Source organism: Erythrolamprus reginae, chromosome 5, assembly GCF_031021105.1.
Source record: "Erythrolamprus reginae isolate rEryReg1 chromosome 5, rEryReg1.hap1, whole genome shotgun sequence".
NCBI lineage: Eukaryota > Metazoa > Chordata > Lepidosauria > Squamata > Dipsadidae > Erythrolamprus > Erythrolamprus reginae.
In genome coordinates, this window is record NC_091954.1 from 50,076,378 (window position 1) to 50,096,106 (window position 19,729).

Sequence of the window (19,729 nt, forward strand, 5' to 3'; positions counted from 1 at the left end):
GGTTTTCTCTCGATTAGCTGCTAAGTTAATAATAAAAAAGATAGTTGATGGTAAACTGTGAGAATTTCTTAGTTTCTTACTCTGCACATTTTTCCCCATCTTAGTAGATTTAGTGTGGGAGGTTTACACAGTTCCACTTGTTTTGGCCTTTAATCAGCCACAATAGATTCAAAGGATATGAGCTGCGTTCATGATGGCTCTTTATCCAGTTAATTTTTGCTGAATAAACAGAAAAACTTCATTATGCTTTGAAATCTGACAGGGACACTCTGCTATCCTTGCACTATTCCACTCCTATTTCTATAAAATAGTAACAGCAGAGTCAGTATAACACAATACTATGTGAACAATGGTACAATAGACACCCCAATAAGCAATCGCAAAAATAAAATCATATAATGTGCGAATCGAGATTTAGTACAAATCTTAGTGATCCAAAACAGCAGCTCTTCTTTTGGAAAAGCTTTGTTATTTGCTCCAAAGAATGAAAATTGCATTAAAGTACAATTGCAATTTAATGAATTTTAGATCTGGCTAAAAGTAAAAAGAATTTTGCTCAATATTTTGATTTTTATGAGTAGGATTCCCCTAGAACGAAGTAGGATATTTAGGGTTGAATGAAGAGGCATTTAGGATTTTTTGTTAAATAAGTGAACAGTGACAAATATATTCTGCCTTCCTTATATTCCTGCTAAGAGTGATGCTTTGTAGAGATCACAGACTGCTTCCTTCATTTTCTAAAGAGCCTTGGTCTTTCTCCATATATTCAAATCCTGTATGATGAACATGAGCATCCCCGAAATGTCAGAATGATGGAATGTGCATTTATTTGTTATTTTGATTTCTAGGCCGTCCTCCAGAGACTCAGGGCGGCTTACAACAGAAAGATAAATACATAAGATAAAACAGTAGAAATTGAAGATTAAAACTGATTAAATCCATTAAACTTGGTAAAATCAATAACAAATCTAAAAAAAATCATTCAGTCACATTCATCCCTATCTCAATCATAACATGGCTGGGGCAGAGTGCTTATATTCAACAGCCCCAAGACTGACGACAAAGATGTGTCTTCAGCATTTTCCAAAAGGTGATGTCATAAAGCAAGCTTCACATAAATATGATTATACGTGATATCGTGATGCAAGTACAAAAATTCATATTGATATCATTTGATTACTTATCTTCCTCTTCCGATACTCATGGTACAGACTATCTCCATGTATATTATAGCACAACTTTATGGAAAGTTCAAACAAATATGTTTCTAATTTATGCTGATGATTTTTCCAAGGGAAAAACAAATTCATAATTATAAACTAGTTCATTCCATTGCAGCCCTGTTAATTTTGTTCCGTTATTTGCAAAACATCTATTCTTAGCTACCAGTTAAAAAAAAACTATTATAAGAACATAACTGTTTTTGAAATGTTAGTATCATGGAATCTTACAGCAAACCTTCATGTGTTCTGACCCAGATATCTGAAGGATGGTGGAAAATATGCTGCAGAAAAAGAAGTTAAATGAACATACTATTCCGGTTATGGAAAATTATAAAAAGACAATGTTTCAATCATACAGCCTGTTAAATTGCTATTGCACATAATTTTAATTCACTAAAAAGAAGAGTACTAACTTCAAAAAAATTAAACAATACAAAACAGTAAGCAACTCCTTTTTAACATGTAGAAATCTTCATTTAACTATTCAATCATATTTACTTTTTCTAACATTTCTATTAAAACGTGAAAAAACATGCCCTTTAAAATATAAATTCAGCTTATAATGTGACTATATTTCCTGCAGCACATTATTTCCAGAAACAATGCTTGAGATATTTCAGGAAACAATGCTTAAAAGGAAATTGCTGAACTCAGCTACTGTATGTGTCTATCAACTTATTTCCTCTGTTCATCTTTGCCAAAACTCGGGCTCACAATATCTATTGTCCCATGATATCTGCATAGCCAGAAAAAGTTTTCACTGTAATTTCATTCAGGCATTACTGAAAGCAGAATGTTCACTGTCCATGTGAGCTTTCTAGTCAAGTTTCATCAGTTTTCTGTCTGTACCCTGATATGTACAGTTGTGCATGTGAGACTTTCCCCCCATGGAAACCTTCATACCAGATATGCAAATGTCTGCAGAGAGTTCCTATCATCTGAATGATGTTGGTGAAGATCAAGGCTTTGCTAAAGTGCTCACATGGTATAACAAATATGTGGCCATAGCGGAGTGGGGTGAATTCCCACCCTCCCAGCTTGCCACTTTTATTCACAAGAATGCCTCAAGGCCCCAGATAAGAAAATGAATGTGAATAGTTGCTGCCAATGCTATAATAACCATCACTTTTTTATAAAAGGGAAGTTTGGTTGGTAGAAAATACACTATACAGTAGTCTCGATTATCCGACATGAACAGGCAGGCTAATAGTCAGATGGCTGAAATGTCGGGTCTTATATGGTAATTCTTGAGGATAGTCATCAATGGCATCACCATAGAAACATAGAAACATAGAAGTCTGACGGCAGAAAAAGACTTCATGGTCCATCTAGTCTGCCCTTATACTATTTTCTGTATTTTATCTTAGGATGAATATATGTTTATCCCAGGCATGTTTAAATTCAGTTACTGTGGATTTATCTACCACGTCTGCTGGAAGTTTGTTCCAAGGATCTACTACTCTTTCAGTAAAATAATATTTTCTCATGTTGCTTTTGATCTTTCCCCCAACTAACTTCAGATTGTGTCCCCTTGTTCTTGTGTTCACTTTCCTATTAAAAACACTTCCCTCCCATGTCGACCAATTGCGTAAAAGGGTCCCCCAGACTGGAGCAGAAGATAATTGTCCTGGCGTTGTCCAAACGTGGAGATATCTGATGATGATATGGAGAATTTTTATTTATCTACCCCTGATGGACGTGATGGCCAAGCTGTTGGGACTGAGGAGTTGCCCCTTCGATCAACACCAGTAGAAGTGGATCCTGAGGTGGTTGATCCACCGTCTCCGCGCCATTTGAGGGGAACTCAGAAGTGGCCGGCACATTTAGAAGATTTTTTATGTGCCAGCTAAAAGGGGAAGGGCTGTAATGTATTAAGGCTATTACCGGAACGTGTACAGGCAGAGGTCATAATAACTTAAGTAATTGGTCATTAGTGAGGCATTTTATATGTGCCGCTGTGCGGCGTCTCCTGTTCTTGTTTAGAATTGTTGCTTCAATAAACATTGTTTGCTTTTTCCTCGGCTCATGATTAAACATCTGACAGGTAATCTGGATGGTCTAAGAAAAGCCTTGAAATCATAGTTTCCTCTAAGCTGAGCAGTGAGCAATCGCTCACTTAAAAATCATCATCAACTCAGAGTTTTCCAAACCTGCCCAGAAGCCGAGAGGGAAAGAGTGAGAGGGAAGGAGAGAGAGAGGGAGAAAAACAGATAGAAAAAAGAGAGGAAGGAAAAGAGAAAGAAAAAGAATGGGAGTAAGGAAGAGAAAGAAAATCAAAATCTAGTTTGAAACTAGCTCAACTATTTAAGTGGCATTTTGATATTGATAGAGTTGCCCTATTGTGAGCTCACTTATTTATTTATTTATTTATCTATTTATTTATTATTTCTGTGCCGCCCAGTCCCGAAGCGACTGCCGCTCAGATACTATACTTTTCCACCCCCCCCCCCAAAAAAATTAGAGAGAACACTGCTTGAAATCACTATGAATCACTATGGATTGAAACGTATTGAAGTTTTATTTCAATAATATTACAGTAACAACATTGTAATATATAAACAGTTCAGTCCTCTCAGAATTTAAAGAAATCATTGATCCTTTTCTACTTTTCCGCCGATTGCCATTTCTTCGCAGTCAAGTCTCACCATCTTTGCAGTATAATGTTGACCCCCGTAGCTTCTTCTTGTTGCTCAATACTTCATTGCGATTTCTAGAGCCCTAACCCCATCGCCATGTGAGATTATGAGAGGTTCAACAGATGATGCTTGCTCATCAATTTCTATTTTGTCGTCATTGCTATTGACAAGAACGACAATTTCTTCATCAGTAATTTCATATTGATCATCTTCATTCATCTAGCTGTCAATCTCTTGCAATGACACATCCTCACACCTAGGGATACGGTGTACTAAGAGCAGAATGCTTTCTTCATCTTCATCTGTGCTTTCCATAATTTTATCTTCTTCTTCATTTTTGCTAGCAACTTATTCCATGATCTGACAATTGTTGGAGTCCTAACGCCCTTGCAATCCAATAAGCAACATCCTTTACATTGATGTGTTTCACTCTTTCAATCATGTCTTGCCCTTCTTCAATTTCTTCTATCAGGGTCGACAATAGCTTATTGTGATAGGGTTTTTTTAGCATTTCCAAAACGCCCTTATCCATTGTTTGGTATATGGCGGTGACATTATGTGGCAGAAAAATAGCCCTTATGTTCCCATCTTGAAGCTCCTCTGCATCAGGTGTGTTGGGGTGTTGTCTAGCAACAAAACTGCTTTTCTGGGGAGGTCATTGTCTTTCAAAAATTTATCTGTGAAAGGAACGAATTCCTTAAAAAACTAGTCTTTAAAAAAATTTCTGGTCATCCACGCACTTTTTTGATTGTAGTAGTACTTCACAGAGTGTTTTTTGAAATTGTTTTAAAGGCTCTTGTATTTTTGGACTTCCCAATCACTGTGAGGTTCATTTTTAGGATTGCGTAAGCATTGCTGCATGCTAAAATTGTCAGCCTTTCTTTACTACACTTATAGCCTGGGGCTGCTGCTTCAGTTCTGGCTGCATAACTGGGTAACAGTTTATAACTGAGGCCGGACTCATCACAATTTAATATTATCCATCAGGCTTTCAGTTTCTCTCCAAAACACATAACTGACGGATTCAATAACGTTTCTTCCACCTGTTGAGCCAACCAACAATGGCTGTAAAATCTGGGTCCCCTTCATCACGTTCCTTTCGAAATTCGCAATTGTTTGAATCCATAGAAATTATTTCTCATTTTACGTGGAGGATTCCCAAAATGCTGATTCAAGAGGACCTAGATTTCCAGGCTGAAGTCAGTACTTCAGGATGTTTTGATACCCCTCTGCCAATCTTGGGAACATTATTTGTGCAACAAATACAGAAGATAATAGATTAACTGATTAAATTTTTCAAGTGGTCACGAAGACAATTAACATTTCTCTGACATTGTCTATTCTTAGACTGTAATTGATTCTCATGAATCATTCCAATAGATTCCTTTTCATGACTCCCTGCTCTATGCCCTCTGGAAAATGCAAATCAAATACAAATGACTACACAAATATACCTGTTTAGAGTAGTGCCTAGGCCACTTTTTTATACTCTAAACAACTGAAGCAAAATTGAAATGACCTAGGAAAATCCATTGAATTTGTGTCCAAACTAGTAAAATAGATATTAAAGCTATGGTAATTATTCTGCTTATTTTGGGACAGTGGTGATAAGTTTGTTTCCTTTTGAATGGGCATACAATAATGAATATTATAAAGTTATTAATTATGCAATTCTCTGAATTTCTATTTCAATCTATGTACAATACATTCCAATGAAAATACTTCTGCATATATGTCCAGTAGGTTTATACCATGTATCTAAAATGTCATTCAGCTTATATAATAATAATCAAGCTGTTTAATACTTGCTGAATATCCCTTCAAGATCTGAAATTCTGGAATAAATATTTGTGTACCTGTGTATTCCATTTCCTGAACAATGTAGTAATGTGGAAATAAAATCATTTTTTCAAATATACCAAACACATGCATACCAGCAATGCATTAAAAAAACTTTGAAATTGCATGAATTTAATAACTGCAGCTCATGAATTTAATGACAAGTCACGTGAAAACCAGAATGATTTATAAGAAAATCAAATGTTTCACTTCAGGCAACTTTAAACATGTGCCAGAATATGTTCTTCAAAGCAAGTAAGTTATATACAGTGATCCCTCGATTTGCGCGTTCTCGATTAGCGCGAAACGCTGCAACGCGGTTTTTCAAAAAATATTAATTAAAAAAATAAAATATTAAAAAATAAAAAATAAGTCCACGCTAGTTCTCTCTCTCTTTCTCTCCCTGTTGCCGGCGTGGTATATGAGAGAGAAAGAGAGAGGCAGAGGTCGGGCGCATTACCGGGAGGTGGAGGCGGCGTGGGGACGCTGGGTGCCGGGGACTCCGAGGAGGGGGTGGACGTCTGTTCCCTGAATGGAGACCGCCGGCCGCTCAATCGGGCTGGCAGGGAACAGAATGGAGCCTTCCGCGGCGGGGCTGGTAAGGGGGGGAGCCGAGGGGGGAGCCGAGCCCAGCCCCGTGGCATTCGCTTTCCTCCCGCCGGCAGCCGACTGATCGTGGGCTCCTTCGCAACCTCGGAGAGCTTCCTGGTTTTCGTGAGCTTTCATGCCCTGGAAGCTCTCCGAGGTTGCGAAGGAGCCCACGATCAGTCTCGGCTGCGGGTGGGAGGAAGGCGAATCCCCCGTGGGCTCCGTTACATCTTCCGCTGCCAGCCAGGCCATGCTGGCGGCAGCGGAACAATCGCTGGCTGTCAACTTTTCTTTTTAAAACTGGGCAGGAGCTGACTTGCCTCCCCAGTGCTAAAAAGAAAAGTTGACAGCCAGCGCTGCGACTGACGGAATGCTGAGCCTCCCGTTCTCCCCCACCTCGCCCCTTCCGGTTTCGGCGTTCGGCAACGGAGTCCGGCGCTGGGGCCATGCGGGGCCGCTCATCCAGGGGGGCGTGGACTGGCAAGCGGCAAGCGGCAAGTGATCTGGCGGGAAGACCAAGGGAAGGTTCCTTCAGCCGCCCAACACCTGATCCGCTCCGCAGCGCGGCAGCAGCGAGGAGCCGAAGATGGGGTTTCCCCTTTGCCTTTACCCCATCTTCGGCTCCTCGCTGCTTCCGCGCTGCGGAGCAGATCAGCTGTTGGGCGGCTGAAGGAATCTTCCCTTGGTCTTCCCCGCCGCCCACACGCAAACTCCACCATCTGCGCATGTGCGGCCATGAAAAAAATGGCGCACATGCGCAGATGGTGGTTTTTACTTCCGCATCCAATATAACGCGGAAATCGGTTAGCGCGGGAGGTCTTGGAACGTAACCCCCGCGCTAACCGAGAGATCACTGTATGTATTTAATTATGCATTCTGCTTCTCAAGGTTGAATTGTAGATTTAGGAAGTATTTGTATAAGAAAAGTCTGTACTCCTGCTAGACTCTTGCATCAAAGAAAAACAAAAGGGACAATTACTGTAGGGCTAGAAAGTATATTTTATATTTTAGATGACCTCACATTAATAAGCCACAATGCACGGTTTTGCTTGCCTTGATTTCAGAGAAATAATCTCCTGGTCTAGCAAAAGTCCATTTGACATATTGACTGAAAAACATTCTGAAAAAAATATATTCAAATCCAACATAAGGAATACATAACCATGAAAATTACTGTCTGTGTTTCTTTCTTGTCCATGGTCCATTGTAAATATGTACAATAACATCTTAGTTCATCAGATGTGTAATAATTACTTTGTTTGTAAAATACAATATATCTGGGATAGGAGATTTTTTTCTTAAATATTTTAGCACACTTATTATTTGCATTTTAGTCAATATGTCAATTGGAAGACTGGATTATGGCCAGGATAGTAATTTCATGTCTTTCTAACTCCTTAAACCAATGTCTGATCCATAGAACAGCACCAGGCTGTACTAACAAGGAAAGCACCACGTGTGGGATACAGACAGCACCAAAACTATGCCCCCTCCAGTCCATGAAAAAACCTCTCTCCATGGAACTTGTCCCTGGTGCCCAAAAGATTGGGGGCCTCTATCTTAAACCATTCTTGTTCTAGATGGGAAAAATGGATAAGAAGGTCCTAAAAATTTGGTTCCTGAATTTATTTGCATATTTCCTGGTTTTCAATAAGAGGATATGATTACAGATACAAAGGAAAGTAACTGCTTTTTTAGTATAACAAGAATATGTGGCTATTCCTCAGATAATAGATGCACCTGAAATATTTTGCTTAACATAAACTCACCTGAGTATCTATTTTTATTAGTGCAATATCAGCTTTCTCATCAATATCTTTAATTTTAGCGTCATACGTCACACCATTCTTCAGTTCCACTTTCACTCTGTTCTTATTGGTTACCACATGAGCATTTGTGACAATCAGTCCATCTTCAGAAACAATGAATCCTGAGCCACTGGCCGCAGGAACTTCCCTTTTTGTAAATGGCAATCTAAAAGACAACGCCAATATCAAAAAGCAAATTAATTTCTGAAGATGACAACATCCACATGAATCTTTGATATTTGTATATTATTCTGCCAATTTCTGTCATTATTTATATATTCAGCATCTTCAAAATATACAGATCACTATGTTCCAAAGGTGCTTTTTCAAAAGAAAACTAGACTTGGTTTTCCCTTGAAAACATTTTGCTTCTCATCCAAGAAGCTTCTTCAGTACTTCAGTTCAAAAGCACCTTTGAGACAACCATGACCTGAATGACTGAGAATATCCATAGGTACAAATCAGTACATTTTTACAAAAGGTGAACAGTATTTAACAGCATCATAAACTCTTAATTCAAAATAATGTTATCTTCAAAATCCATATAATTAGCAGGACCACCAATGTAGTTTGAGCATGTTGCTTACCTGCGAAACAATTCTATATGAACTACAGAGGGTGCTATCTTCTCCACCACATCTGCAATAAAATTGTATTTATACCGCAAACTGGTGGGATCTTCCTGACCTAGAGAGACAGAAAGACAGAAAAACACTTTTCATAAAGTATCATCATGATCTAAAGAAAGGCACACAAAATTACTAATTGCCCTTAATAAAGGGAGGAATTTTTTTAATTTCTATGAAGCCATTTAGAAGAGGTATGAAGATTATTTTTAAAAAATTGTAGTTGCATTCATGACAAAAAGTACAATACAGTGTTCCCTCGATTTTCGCAGGTTCGAACTTCGCGGAAAATCTATACCACGGTTTTTCAAAAATATTAATTAAAAAATACTTTGCGGGTTTTTTCCCTATACCATGGTCATATGTCATCGCCAAACTTTCATCTGCCTTTAATAAATATTTTTTTTAATAAACTTTAATAAATAAATATGGTGAGTAATAATCTGAATGGTTGCTAAGGGAATGGAAAATTGCAATTTAGGGGTTTAAAGTGTTAAGGGAAGGCTTGTGATACTGTTCATAGCCAAAATAGTGTATTTACTTCCGCATCTCTACTTTGCAGAAATTTCGCGGGCAGTCTCAGAACTTATCCCCTGCGAAAAGTGAGGGAACATTGTATAGCAGACAAGATAGTTCCGATTTCTGTTCAAAACATACTTGCCCAAACAAACTACCAAATATGAGATTTATGATAAAGAGAGAAATTTCACATTAAGGAAAAGTATTTTGCTTTGTAAGTTAACTCTTGATATACCCTAAATATCACTAGTTTTGAAAATGTACTTTAAAGTTTGGCTACACAGGTAGCCTTTGACTTACAACCATTCATTAGCAAGGATTGAGGTTATAATGGCGCTGAAAAAAAGCGACTTACAAATTGTCCTCACACTTATGAATGTCCCAGTATCCCCATAGTCACATGATTAAAATTTAAATACTTGGCAACCATCACATATTTATGACAGTTGTGGTACAGTATTCTGAGGTCATGTAATCACCATTTGCGACCTTTTTAGTGAGCTTCTGACAAGCAAAGTCAATGGGAAAGATGGATTAGCTTAATGGCTTCATGATTCACTTAAACAACTGCAATGATTCATATCAAAAAAGGTTGTAAAATTGGCACAACTCATTTAACAACCACCTTGTTTAACAACAGAAATTGTGGTCTCAACTGTATTTGTAAGTCTGAATTAAGTGCTTCTCCATGCATCATCCTCATCTTCTACCCAGTAATAATAGTAGTATGTGGGCTATTTTTCTGGACTTTGCTACTTAGTGTAATATGCAGCAAAGTCATCTTAGTTTACAGCAGCTTCTTATTAGAATAACATTAAAATATATTATATTCCTCCTGAACATTGAGCATAGTTTGTAGGAATATGCAAACTACTTAAATTCAAACATTTTGAGTGCAAAGTAGATACTTTTAACTTGAAATTACCTTCACTGGAAGCACCCTGGCACTATTTCCATTTTACTGGAAGCATTTTGAACTTGAAATACTTCCAGTAAGATTAAAAAGAGACAATCTGATCTGTTCTGAATTTGAAATGTTGAGCAATCCTATATGAATCCACAAATTGGCTTTCTTTACAAGACATCTGTGATTACATTTCTGTCCACTCTATGCCTTGAGCGAAATTGGGAGATAAACAATATGTCTCATTGGTGCAGATACAAGAGGTAGTAACTGTTTCTTCTGCTGCTCAAATTGCTTATTGTATTTTCTTACTTTCTCAATAGACTCTGCATGTTGAGACTACAGGAAACCTGAAGACATTCAGAAACAGACTGGCACCTGTAAGAACCCTCTTAGTCCTTGAAAAAAACCCTAACATCTCTTTGATGGTATTAATGTTGGTGATGTTCTGTGTAAGCATTCAAGTAATGTCGGTAATCAGATCCTTTTCATTTTTATTTTCATAATATTGCAAAGGACAGGTATCTAGGCATAAAAGTTCAGTCACAGCTGCTATATAAGATAATTAACAAAAATGTCAACATCCAAAAGCAGCCAAGGAAAAAGGAAACTTATCAACTTCTACAAAGGCAATGTTCCTTGCAGCATATAGAGCAGCGTTTCTCAATTATTTTCTGTTATTCCCCTCCCCCCCGGAAGAAGTAAATGTTTCGCGCACCCAACTCTCCGCCAGGACAATTGTTTGCAATATTCAGCATGTTTTCGCTGAAAAAACCCAAACGGCTTATCAGCATGATTGGGGTATAATGTGTTTAAGTCATGTATTAATTTATTTGGCTTCATGCTGTCTACTGCCAACATTTTTAGACATAGTAAAGATACTGGTCTTTCCTAGTCTCCCACCATAGTCACAGTGATATTTCCTCATCTTAGTTTTCAGGAGATTTATGTTTGTCTCATTATCTCCATCTCTCGCCTCCTTTATTTTAATCCCTGTTAAATATTTTTCCATAGTGTCTCTTAAGGGTTTGTGGTATGCACTTCATATTTTGGGCTCAACTATGGTCATATGTCAAGGACTACCTGTAGCACAATGTCTGCCGCTGCTGAAGAGATAGCAAAGAACAGTCTTATCAAAATCTTTTTTAAAAAAAAAAAATCAAAATCTTATCAAAATCTAAGTAAGCACTTGCCCTGTGTTTAACTGCCACAAACATTCTACTGCAAAAGTGTCCAACCTTGGTAACTTTAACACTTGTAGACTTCCTTCTGCTGGCTAGGTAATTTTGGAGTTGAAGTCCACAAGTCTTAAAGTTCCAAGGTTGAACACTCATGCTCTAGTCTAAGTATAATACTGAAGAACCTCCAAGTCATCTACTCCAGGTGGCAGCATTCCATTAGAACCACTAGAATCATGCTTCAAGTACCTTCTCTACCTCTTCCTCACATCATGGACATCAGTTTGATAGACATAACATCCCTCTTCATAGATTTTCAGAGCAATTTCAAAAATGTAAAGCCATAATTGAAGACCCTCTCAAGAAGATACCTGATATTCTGAACTGTTTCTCAATTTCTTATAAAATAATGTAATTTATTTTTTCCACCCATTTTTTTTGTCAGAACTGTTTTGATTAATCAAGATTCCTCCATACGATAATTGAAGAGAGCAGTGTGGTTTTGATTTGATACAAAAGATAAGGAGCCAATCCTCTCATGCATTCAGATTAATTCTACCTAAAATCAACTTCTTAGTTTCATCACACATAAGTTTGCAAGCTGAAAAACATAAGAGGGAAAAATTAGAGATTATTGGTAACAGAAAAAAAGATAGACTATTAGTAAATCAAAATTTACTATTGATGTTTTAGAAGCAGATTGTTTACTTGTCTTGGGATATTAAAGCTTTAAGTCCAATGATATATAAGGGATACATATACTGGTATTTAAACTAGCAGGTGTGTGTGTGTGTGTGTGTGTGTGTGTGTGTGTGTGTGTGTGTGTGTTAAACTAGCAGGTGTGGGTGGGTGGGTGAGTGTGATACTGAAATACAAGTACAAATCAAGAATAATCAGTTATGTTCAATTAGTAGATTCAGCTTTGTAAAAAAGTAAATATTTACTACTGTGAACTGTGCAGATAGCAATCACATGACCCTAGTTTTAAACAGATTTCCTATTTGCCATTTCCTTATTTAGGTTTATATTAGATACAGATATATTTTGGGCTTCTTATACAAATGTTAATTGCCAGTGTCTTGAGTTCCAAATAATTGTTACAGATTTCTTCCACAAATAAAATGAAAAGTAGTATCATGAACTATGAACTATGACAATTTAGCCTAAATGTGTCAGCATTTAATAGTTTCCAATAACAAAAATGAGCAATCATTTAATTGCATTCAATCTAAACACTATTTTATAACAAATACAAGGACGCTGGAGAGACTTCAACTGATATATATATACCGAGAAAACCTCTTACGTAAACAGGAAAAATCTTTTGCCTAGGATTACTTATGTGTGGGGGGAAGAGAAATGGTCCTACAAACAGCAGAAAAGAGAAAGGCTGACTAAGAAGCAGCAACTGATAATGGTAGCAAGAGCAAATGACTCAGCAACCTTCTGGAGATTAGTTGCAGCATGTGTTACAATTGCTTGAAAAGTTGTTTCTATTGTTGCTATTTTATCTCTGGGTCTTTCTGTGTTTCTCTTTTGTTTTCCTTATTTAAATAGCATTTTTGTTTTCTGTTTATTAACTGTGTTGGTGAGCAGGGAACTTCCCTGATTTGTGGTATACTGTACATTATAACTTAGCTTCCCTTTTTGTGGTTTTGAATAACTCTCAAGTATTCCAGAGAGATATTACTCTCTTACTTTCTCATGCAACTTCCTTTTTGCCAATTCCCTTATTTTAGACAAGTTCCCTCTTTTGAAATCTAATGGGTTGAATTACTTGCTATTTTTATATTTTATATAATTATGTAGTCCTTCAGTTCAGTTCAACCATACTCAGGCTGTGATTGGTCTAGATCAGGGCTGTCAGACTCCTGGCCCGCAGGCCGGATATGTCACATGTTCGCCATGTCTACGCCCACACCTGGTTTAGCAAAGGGGGGGGGAATCCTGATGTGTCACGTGACGCCGCCATGACGACGTGAGTTTGACACTCCTTGTCTAGATTGTCAGAGTAAAATCTCTGTTCTAGACCACATTATGACATTTAGAAATGCCACCTATTCTTTGTTGTAGAACATAAATCACGATAATTAATGTAAGCAGAATTAAATTACTCATTACTCCCTCACTTTAGATGTCGGGTTTTTAAAATTTCTGTATCTACTTATGTATAAAAATTTCTTTATCTACTTATGTATAAAAATTTCTGTATCTACTTATGTATTTCACAAAATTGTATATTTTTCTGGATTCTAGCTCTTACAACTAAAGAGAAAGCTTTATAATAGGACATGAATAATTTGGTCTCACAAAGTTATTAACCCAATAACTTTAAAGATAAGATTTATAGCTCTATTGAATGTAACATACAAATAGAATTTATGAATTAATTTGATTCTATTGGAAAGATAACTTCCGAGGAAATAAATTTTGCTTAAAGGAGGTATTCCTGAACCACCATTATTAAAATCAATTAATTTTTCTCACTTTTAAAAAAATACAATACACAATTTCTTACTGCAATGCCCTAAGTGTTCTTTTTAAATTATTTTTTTAATTATTCTGATGTTATCTTTTCACTTCAGTATTTCTTACCCATCTGATCTTCTCTTATGACTTATTTCACATCATACGAAAATATGCACACTTTTCTTCCTATTCTACAATTCCACTTAAGGAATTTTAATGGATGAGATAGTGTCAGAATCTGAATCAGAAATTCAGAGCTTCTACATTCGTTTCTGGCTAGACTAGTTCATTAAATATTTAATTTTTACAAAATAGACGATGAAGTCATAATGTTGGTTCCATAAATTCTCATACGGGAATAGCTTGGTTTTAAACAGAAAACTATCTCCTTGCTAAATTGCAACCACATCCATAATGTATGAATCAGCCAACTATCTACATGATTATACAGACATGAACTGCTTTAGTGAGAAATATTGTAGCTTATTTCTAGGTGATAATGTTGTGAAATATCACATTATCCACTATAAATAAGTTATTTCTCACTAAAAAAAGGGAATATAGAGATAGGTATAGGCGATGCTGTATAGTAGTTCTAGAAGCCATTTTCAGTGGATTTTCCAGCTTCCTTCAAAGTACTAATGATAAAACTGCCAGAAAGTTATATCAGTAGAAGTATTTTAAAAGCATTTATTGGTCTTCAGAATCAACTAAGAAGAAAGCTTTTGGATGAGACAGCAAGAAAAATAAATCAGACCGTGTAGAGTATAGCTGTCAAACTCCTGGCCAAATGGGCAAGATGCATCATGTGATGCCATTCCCACACCTGGTTTAGTGAAGGGAGGGGGAAAGACATTGCCGTGATGTGAGTTTGACACCCCGATTCTAAAGCCAAGACTTAATAACCTAGGGCTGACATATATTTATTGCACGTTGAAAAATGGGATTTACAGAAAATAACTTTGAAACCAAACATGCTTCTGAGACTTTATTCAGAAACATATAGTCCTCAGAAATCATGGGTGATAATCATATTAAAAGATATGCTTAAATATTATGCATAATTTAAGAGAGATGTAAAAATGATGTGTGGAACCTGGGTTTGTGGGAATTGTACTTCAGTGATATCAGAAAGGCTATCACATCTCAATTGCTAAGAGAAACCAGGACAAGTGGGGTCAACTTAACATGTCAGTTGGAATGGTTGCAGTGAAAAAAAATGTCTCTATAGGTTTGTAGTGGATCAATGTCATTCAAAGTTTTGAAGAAGCAATTAACTGAACTGTTATTAAATGTTCTTTCATTTGAGTACTTGAAGGACCCTAAATTTAGAGGTCTACACCAAATGACTGCCTCTGAGTGTTTAAGGTTACCGACTCCTGGCTTAATCCTTTTTAAACCACTAAAGTGTATTGTTAAACCTAAAAATCAATGAATCAAAGTGTCTTTTGTTTTGGGGGAATTCCCATAAGCTATCAAAGTTTGGCTTCAGACACTTCCAAAACATCATGAGCAACTGGGTTGAGAGTCAGGCCTAACTGAAGAGCATTATCAAAACACATACTAAGTTTGGCTTCTATAGGTCTTCCCAGCAAGCCCGAAAAAACCTTGAACTGTGCTGTCACTCTTGCCTGTGCAACTCCAAAGCAAGCAGCAGTTAACTCTACCACAAAGTTTTAAAGTCCCTGTGATATATCAATCGCAATGTAGTAAATTGTTTTGTTCACGGGTTCAAAACACAGGTTCAGAAACAGGGAAATAAAGGTGGGAAAACCACCTACAAAATAACAAATTATAGTTTAGTGTTTCATTTGAACCAGTCATCTGAAATGAGTAAAAATTAGCTCTTTATTTAGACTCTTTTAACAGAAATATTTATTTGTACCTATCAATTAAAATGAATACATAATCAGTACAAATTGATTGGATCATTGTAAGTGTCTGGATAATATAATACATGGCAATAAAGCAACAAATCCCTTAAATATTATAACAAAATGGTGCTTTATTGTTTTGGCATTTATTTACATTTTTTCAGGCTTTATTTAAATGTTTGACATTTATCTCTTAGAAAACAGGATGCAACCATTCCATTCAGTGTGGGCAGTTGATAAGCCTTAATAGTCAGCACATTAGACATTATTGTTGGGAATACAAAGACCCAGTTGTCTGTGAGAATTTTCAATGAATAAAAAGTCTGCTGTTCTAAATACCTCAAATATTAATTTTTTGCCCTTCCATTCAATCATGTCTGATTTTTGGAGACTGGCTGGACAAGCCCCTGCAATTTACTTGGCAAAGTTTTCAGAAGTGGTTTACCGTTTGCCTCCTTCCTAGAGTTGAAAAAAAGTTACTAATCCAAGTTCTCACGGATGGCTAAAGTGGAACAAGAACCCACAATGTTTTGGTTTCTAGCCTGATGTCTTAATCACTATACAAACTGACTTGCAAAACACTATGAATGTAATGGCAAATGAAATTCTTATAAATTAAATATAAATTAAACTTTGTTAATTGTAGAACATCAAATTTCAAAACAATAGTTCCTAGCACACTAAATTTAAATATTTGATTGCTTTAAAAAGAAGCTTTCAAACTGTGGGTTGAAACTACCTACCATTGTAGGAGTCAATGCAATTATTAAAAAAAATAATGCCAGTACTGTACAAGCAGAATGACAGCCTCCATCAAAGCTTAATCCAAACACCAGTCTTCGCTTTTCCTGACAAACAACAGTGGAAAGTTACAGCATGCAAAATCCAAGAATTTATAATACAGTGGTATCTCTACTTAAAAATGCCTCTTCTTAAGAACTTTTCTAGATAAGAACCAGGTGCCCAAGATTTTTTGCCTCTTCTTAAGAACCATTTTCTACTTAAGAACCTGAGCCCGGAAAAATTTCCCAGGAAATATTAGAGTGGGATGAAGGCCCATCCAGTTTCCTGTCATTCCCCCAATTCTGGCCATCTTGGGCTTTTATGGGCTGCCAGAGGAGCCTTTTGGTGGTGCTTAAAGAGGTTTTGGCAGTCCAGAGCAAACAAAGCATTTTCCTTTCTCTGGGCACTTAGAGAGGGAATAAACCTCTGCCAGCGCCCAGAGAAAAGAAACATTCCCTTCACTCTGGGCAGCCGAGGAGTCATCACAGCAAAGGAAAGGTGGCAGCTACAAAGCAAGTGAGCGAGAGGAAAGGGGAACCCTTCAGCATGGGAAGGAAGAGGCAGCAGATAGCAGCAGCAGCAGCCAGTGTATGGGAGGCAGTGTATGGGAGGCCGCCTCGCACCGCGTGTATTGGAGGCGCATGCTCCTCACCGACCCAGAGTCCATCTTTTTTTTTTAAGGCTTAAAGTTTTGAATTTTTTTATTCCCCTCACCTCACCTTCTTGCTTCGGCAGCGACTGTCCTCCTCCTCCTCTTCTGCCTCCTCCTCCTCCTCCCACCCAAATTCTGAGCTTTTATTTCTTTCCTAATGGGTTTGCACGCATTATTTGCTTTTACATTGATCCCTATGGGAAAAACTGCTTCGACTTAAGAATGTTTCTACTTAAGAACCTGGTCATGGAACGAATTAAGTTCTTAAGTAGAGGTACCACTGTACTTCAATATCAGTTGAGAATGTCATTTATGACACATAAATTGTATGCTTTACTTCTTGCCCAATTCTAATTCCTCCTTTCCCCCCAAAACCATTATTTTCTGTCACTGAAGGGGACATTACCACTGTTCCCTCTAAGGCGGGCAGCATGCTACAGCGCTTAGAGAGAACACGGCGTTGGAGGAGGCATTGGCCTCCTCCCCCGCCACTATGCTGGGAGCAGCCCCCTGGAGCCGGGGGCATTCCTGCGCCGCTTTCCTGGGTTGGGGGACAGCCGCCTCCCCCCCTTGTGGCACCAGGCGAGCACGGCTGTCCGAAGGTTGCTGTCGGAACAGCCGACGTCTGCTGATGTCAAGCCCTGGGCCGGCTGCCCAGGAAGCAGCACGCTTTTCAAACGCACCACTTTCCTGGTTAGCCGGCTTTGCTGGCCGGCAAAGTGCAGCCGCTGCGACAGCAATGTCGCTGTGGTGACCGCTGATGAGGTGAGCTGCACGGCGGCAGCGGGAGGCAAAGCCAAGGGTAGGGCGCGCCGGTCAACAAAGCTTTTCTGCGCCAGGACCACGGAGGGGGTGGGGACGGAGGGGGTAGGGAGCCGGCTGTCCAGGCGCCGGGGGTGAGAGCGGGTCCGCCAGCCCCGCCAGCTCGATGTCCGTCCATGAGGTGGGGGAGAGGATCCACTGGCCCCGCCAGCCCGATGTCCGTCCGTGGGGGGGCGCCGATGCCGAAAGGCAAGTTGCGTGGCCCGCCACCAAGCTTCTTGCCGTCCGTGGGGGGGGCACCGATACCAAATGCTTTCCGTCCGCAGTGGGGGGTGCAGGGCAGGCACAGGCAGCCCCAGGAGAGAAAGAGGGAGGGAGATAAAGGAAAGAGAGAAAGGGAGAGAAAGAGGGAATGAAGGAAGGAGAGAAAGAGTGAGAGATAGAAATGATAGAAAGAAAGAGGGGGAGAGAGAAAGGAAAGAGAGAGAAAGAGGGAATGAAGGAGGGAGAGAAAGAATGAGTGAGAGATAGAAAGGATAGAGAGAAAGAGGGAGGGAGAGAAAGGAAAGAGAAAGGAAAGAGAGATGGGAAGAAGGAGAAAGAGAGAGGAGGGGGAGCGAATATGGATATCAGAACTCGCACAGGTGTGATAATGCACGCCCACACTTTATTTATTTATTTATTTATTCATTTATTTAGAGTTCTATGCCGCCCAGTTCCGAAGGGACTGCCACTCAGACACTATACTTTTCCGCCCACACCAAAAAAAAATTAGAGGGAACACTGGACATTACATGAATTCATTTATCATCTGTAGTATCATCACAATACTGTAAAGTTTGGGAATCCTGGTTCGAACCATCATTTCCACAAAAATTGGCCACGCATTAATGACAAGCACATTTGAAGCTTATTTCTAGCTCTTATGTTTTTTCCCTAGATTTCCATTATGACCATTTGGGGGGAAATATCAATCACTTTGTGTAACATTAGTTACAAGTGTTATTACATTGAACTTTTTAAAATTCTCCATCTAATCAAAGAATACTGATCCACCTGTCCCCAAGACTTTGTGAATGGATAAAAAACAAAGGGTTTCAGCTTTTAGCAACTTATGTACTTCAGTAATTATTACTCTATTATTCTGATAACAATTAACGTATATCTGTTCAAGTGCTTATTTGCATTTTGTTGCTCAAAGCAAATTGATTTTTAAATAAGCCAATTGCCTATTCAAGCTTGTATCTTGTTTAAGTAGCTAAAACTGTCTTCAATCCGCATTTTATGGAAGATAATCTCTAATGACATTCCCTTATTTATTTATTTATTTATTTATTTATTTATTTATTTATTTATTTATTTATTTATTTATTTATTTGATTTGGATGCCATTCCTCTCTGAAGACTCGGAGCGGCTCACAACAGGAATATAAAATACAAATGCAATGATTTTTTAAAAAAGCAAAACAGTTAAAACCCCTTGATTAAAAACATTCATATAACCCAAACAAACCATACATAAAACGGAGCGGCCGAGGGGAATCAATTTCCCCATGCCTGGTGGCAAAGGTAGGTTTTTATGAGTTTGCGAAAGGCAAGGAGGGTGGGGGCAGTCCTAATCTCTGGGGGAAGTTGATTCCAGAGGGTCGGAGCCACCACAGAGAAGGCTCTTCCCCTGGGTCTCACCAGATAGCATTGTTTTGTTGACGGAACCTGGAGGAGGCCAACTCTGTGGAACATAATCGGTCGCTGGGATTCGTGCGGCAGAAGGTGGTCCCGAAGGTATTCTGACCATGCTATGAAGGGCTTTATATATACAATTTATGTGCTGCAATTTGCCCTCTAAAATATTTTAGCATCATTATCAA

General features: G+C 38.3%; 1 protein-coding gene across 2 annotated transcripts in view; it reads right to left on the bottom strand.

Moving 5' to 3' along the window:
• HTRA1 (HtrA serine peptidase 1) overlaps positions 1-19,729 on the bottom strand; it is a 44,490-nt gene that overhangs the window by 14,294 nt on the left and 10,467 nt on the right. For both annotated transcript variants that reach the window (XR_011559182.1, XM_070752557.1), the window contains exons 2-3: positions 8,682-8,781; positions 8,056-8,260 (exon numbers count right to left, since the gene is read on the bottom strand). Coding sequence is in view for 1 of the 2 variants with exons in the window: in XM_070752557.1 (XP_070608658.1) it covers positions 8,056-8,260; positions 8,682-8,781 (305 nt within the window). In the remaining variant the exon portion in view is untranslated. The remainder of the gene's footprint in view (positions 1-8,055; positions 8,261-8,681; positions 8,782-19,729) is intronic.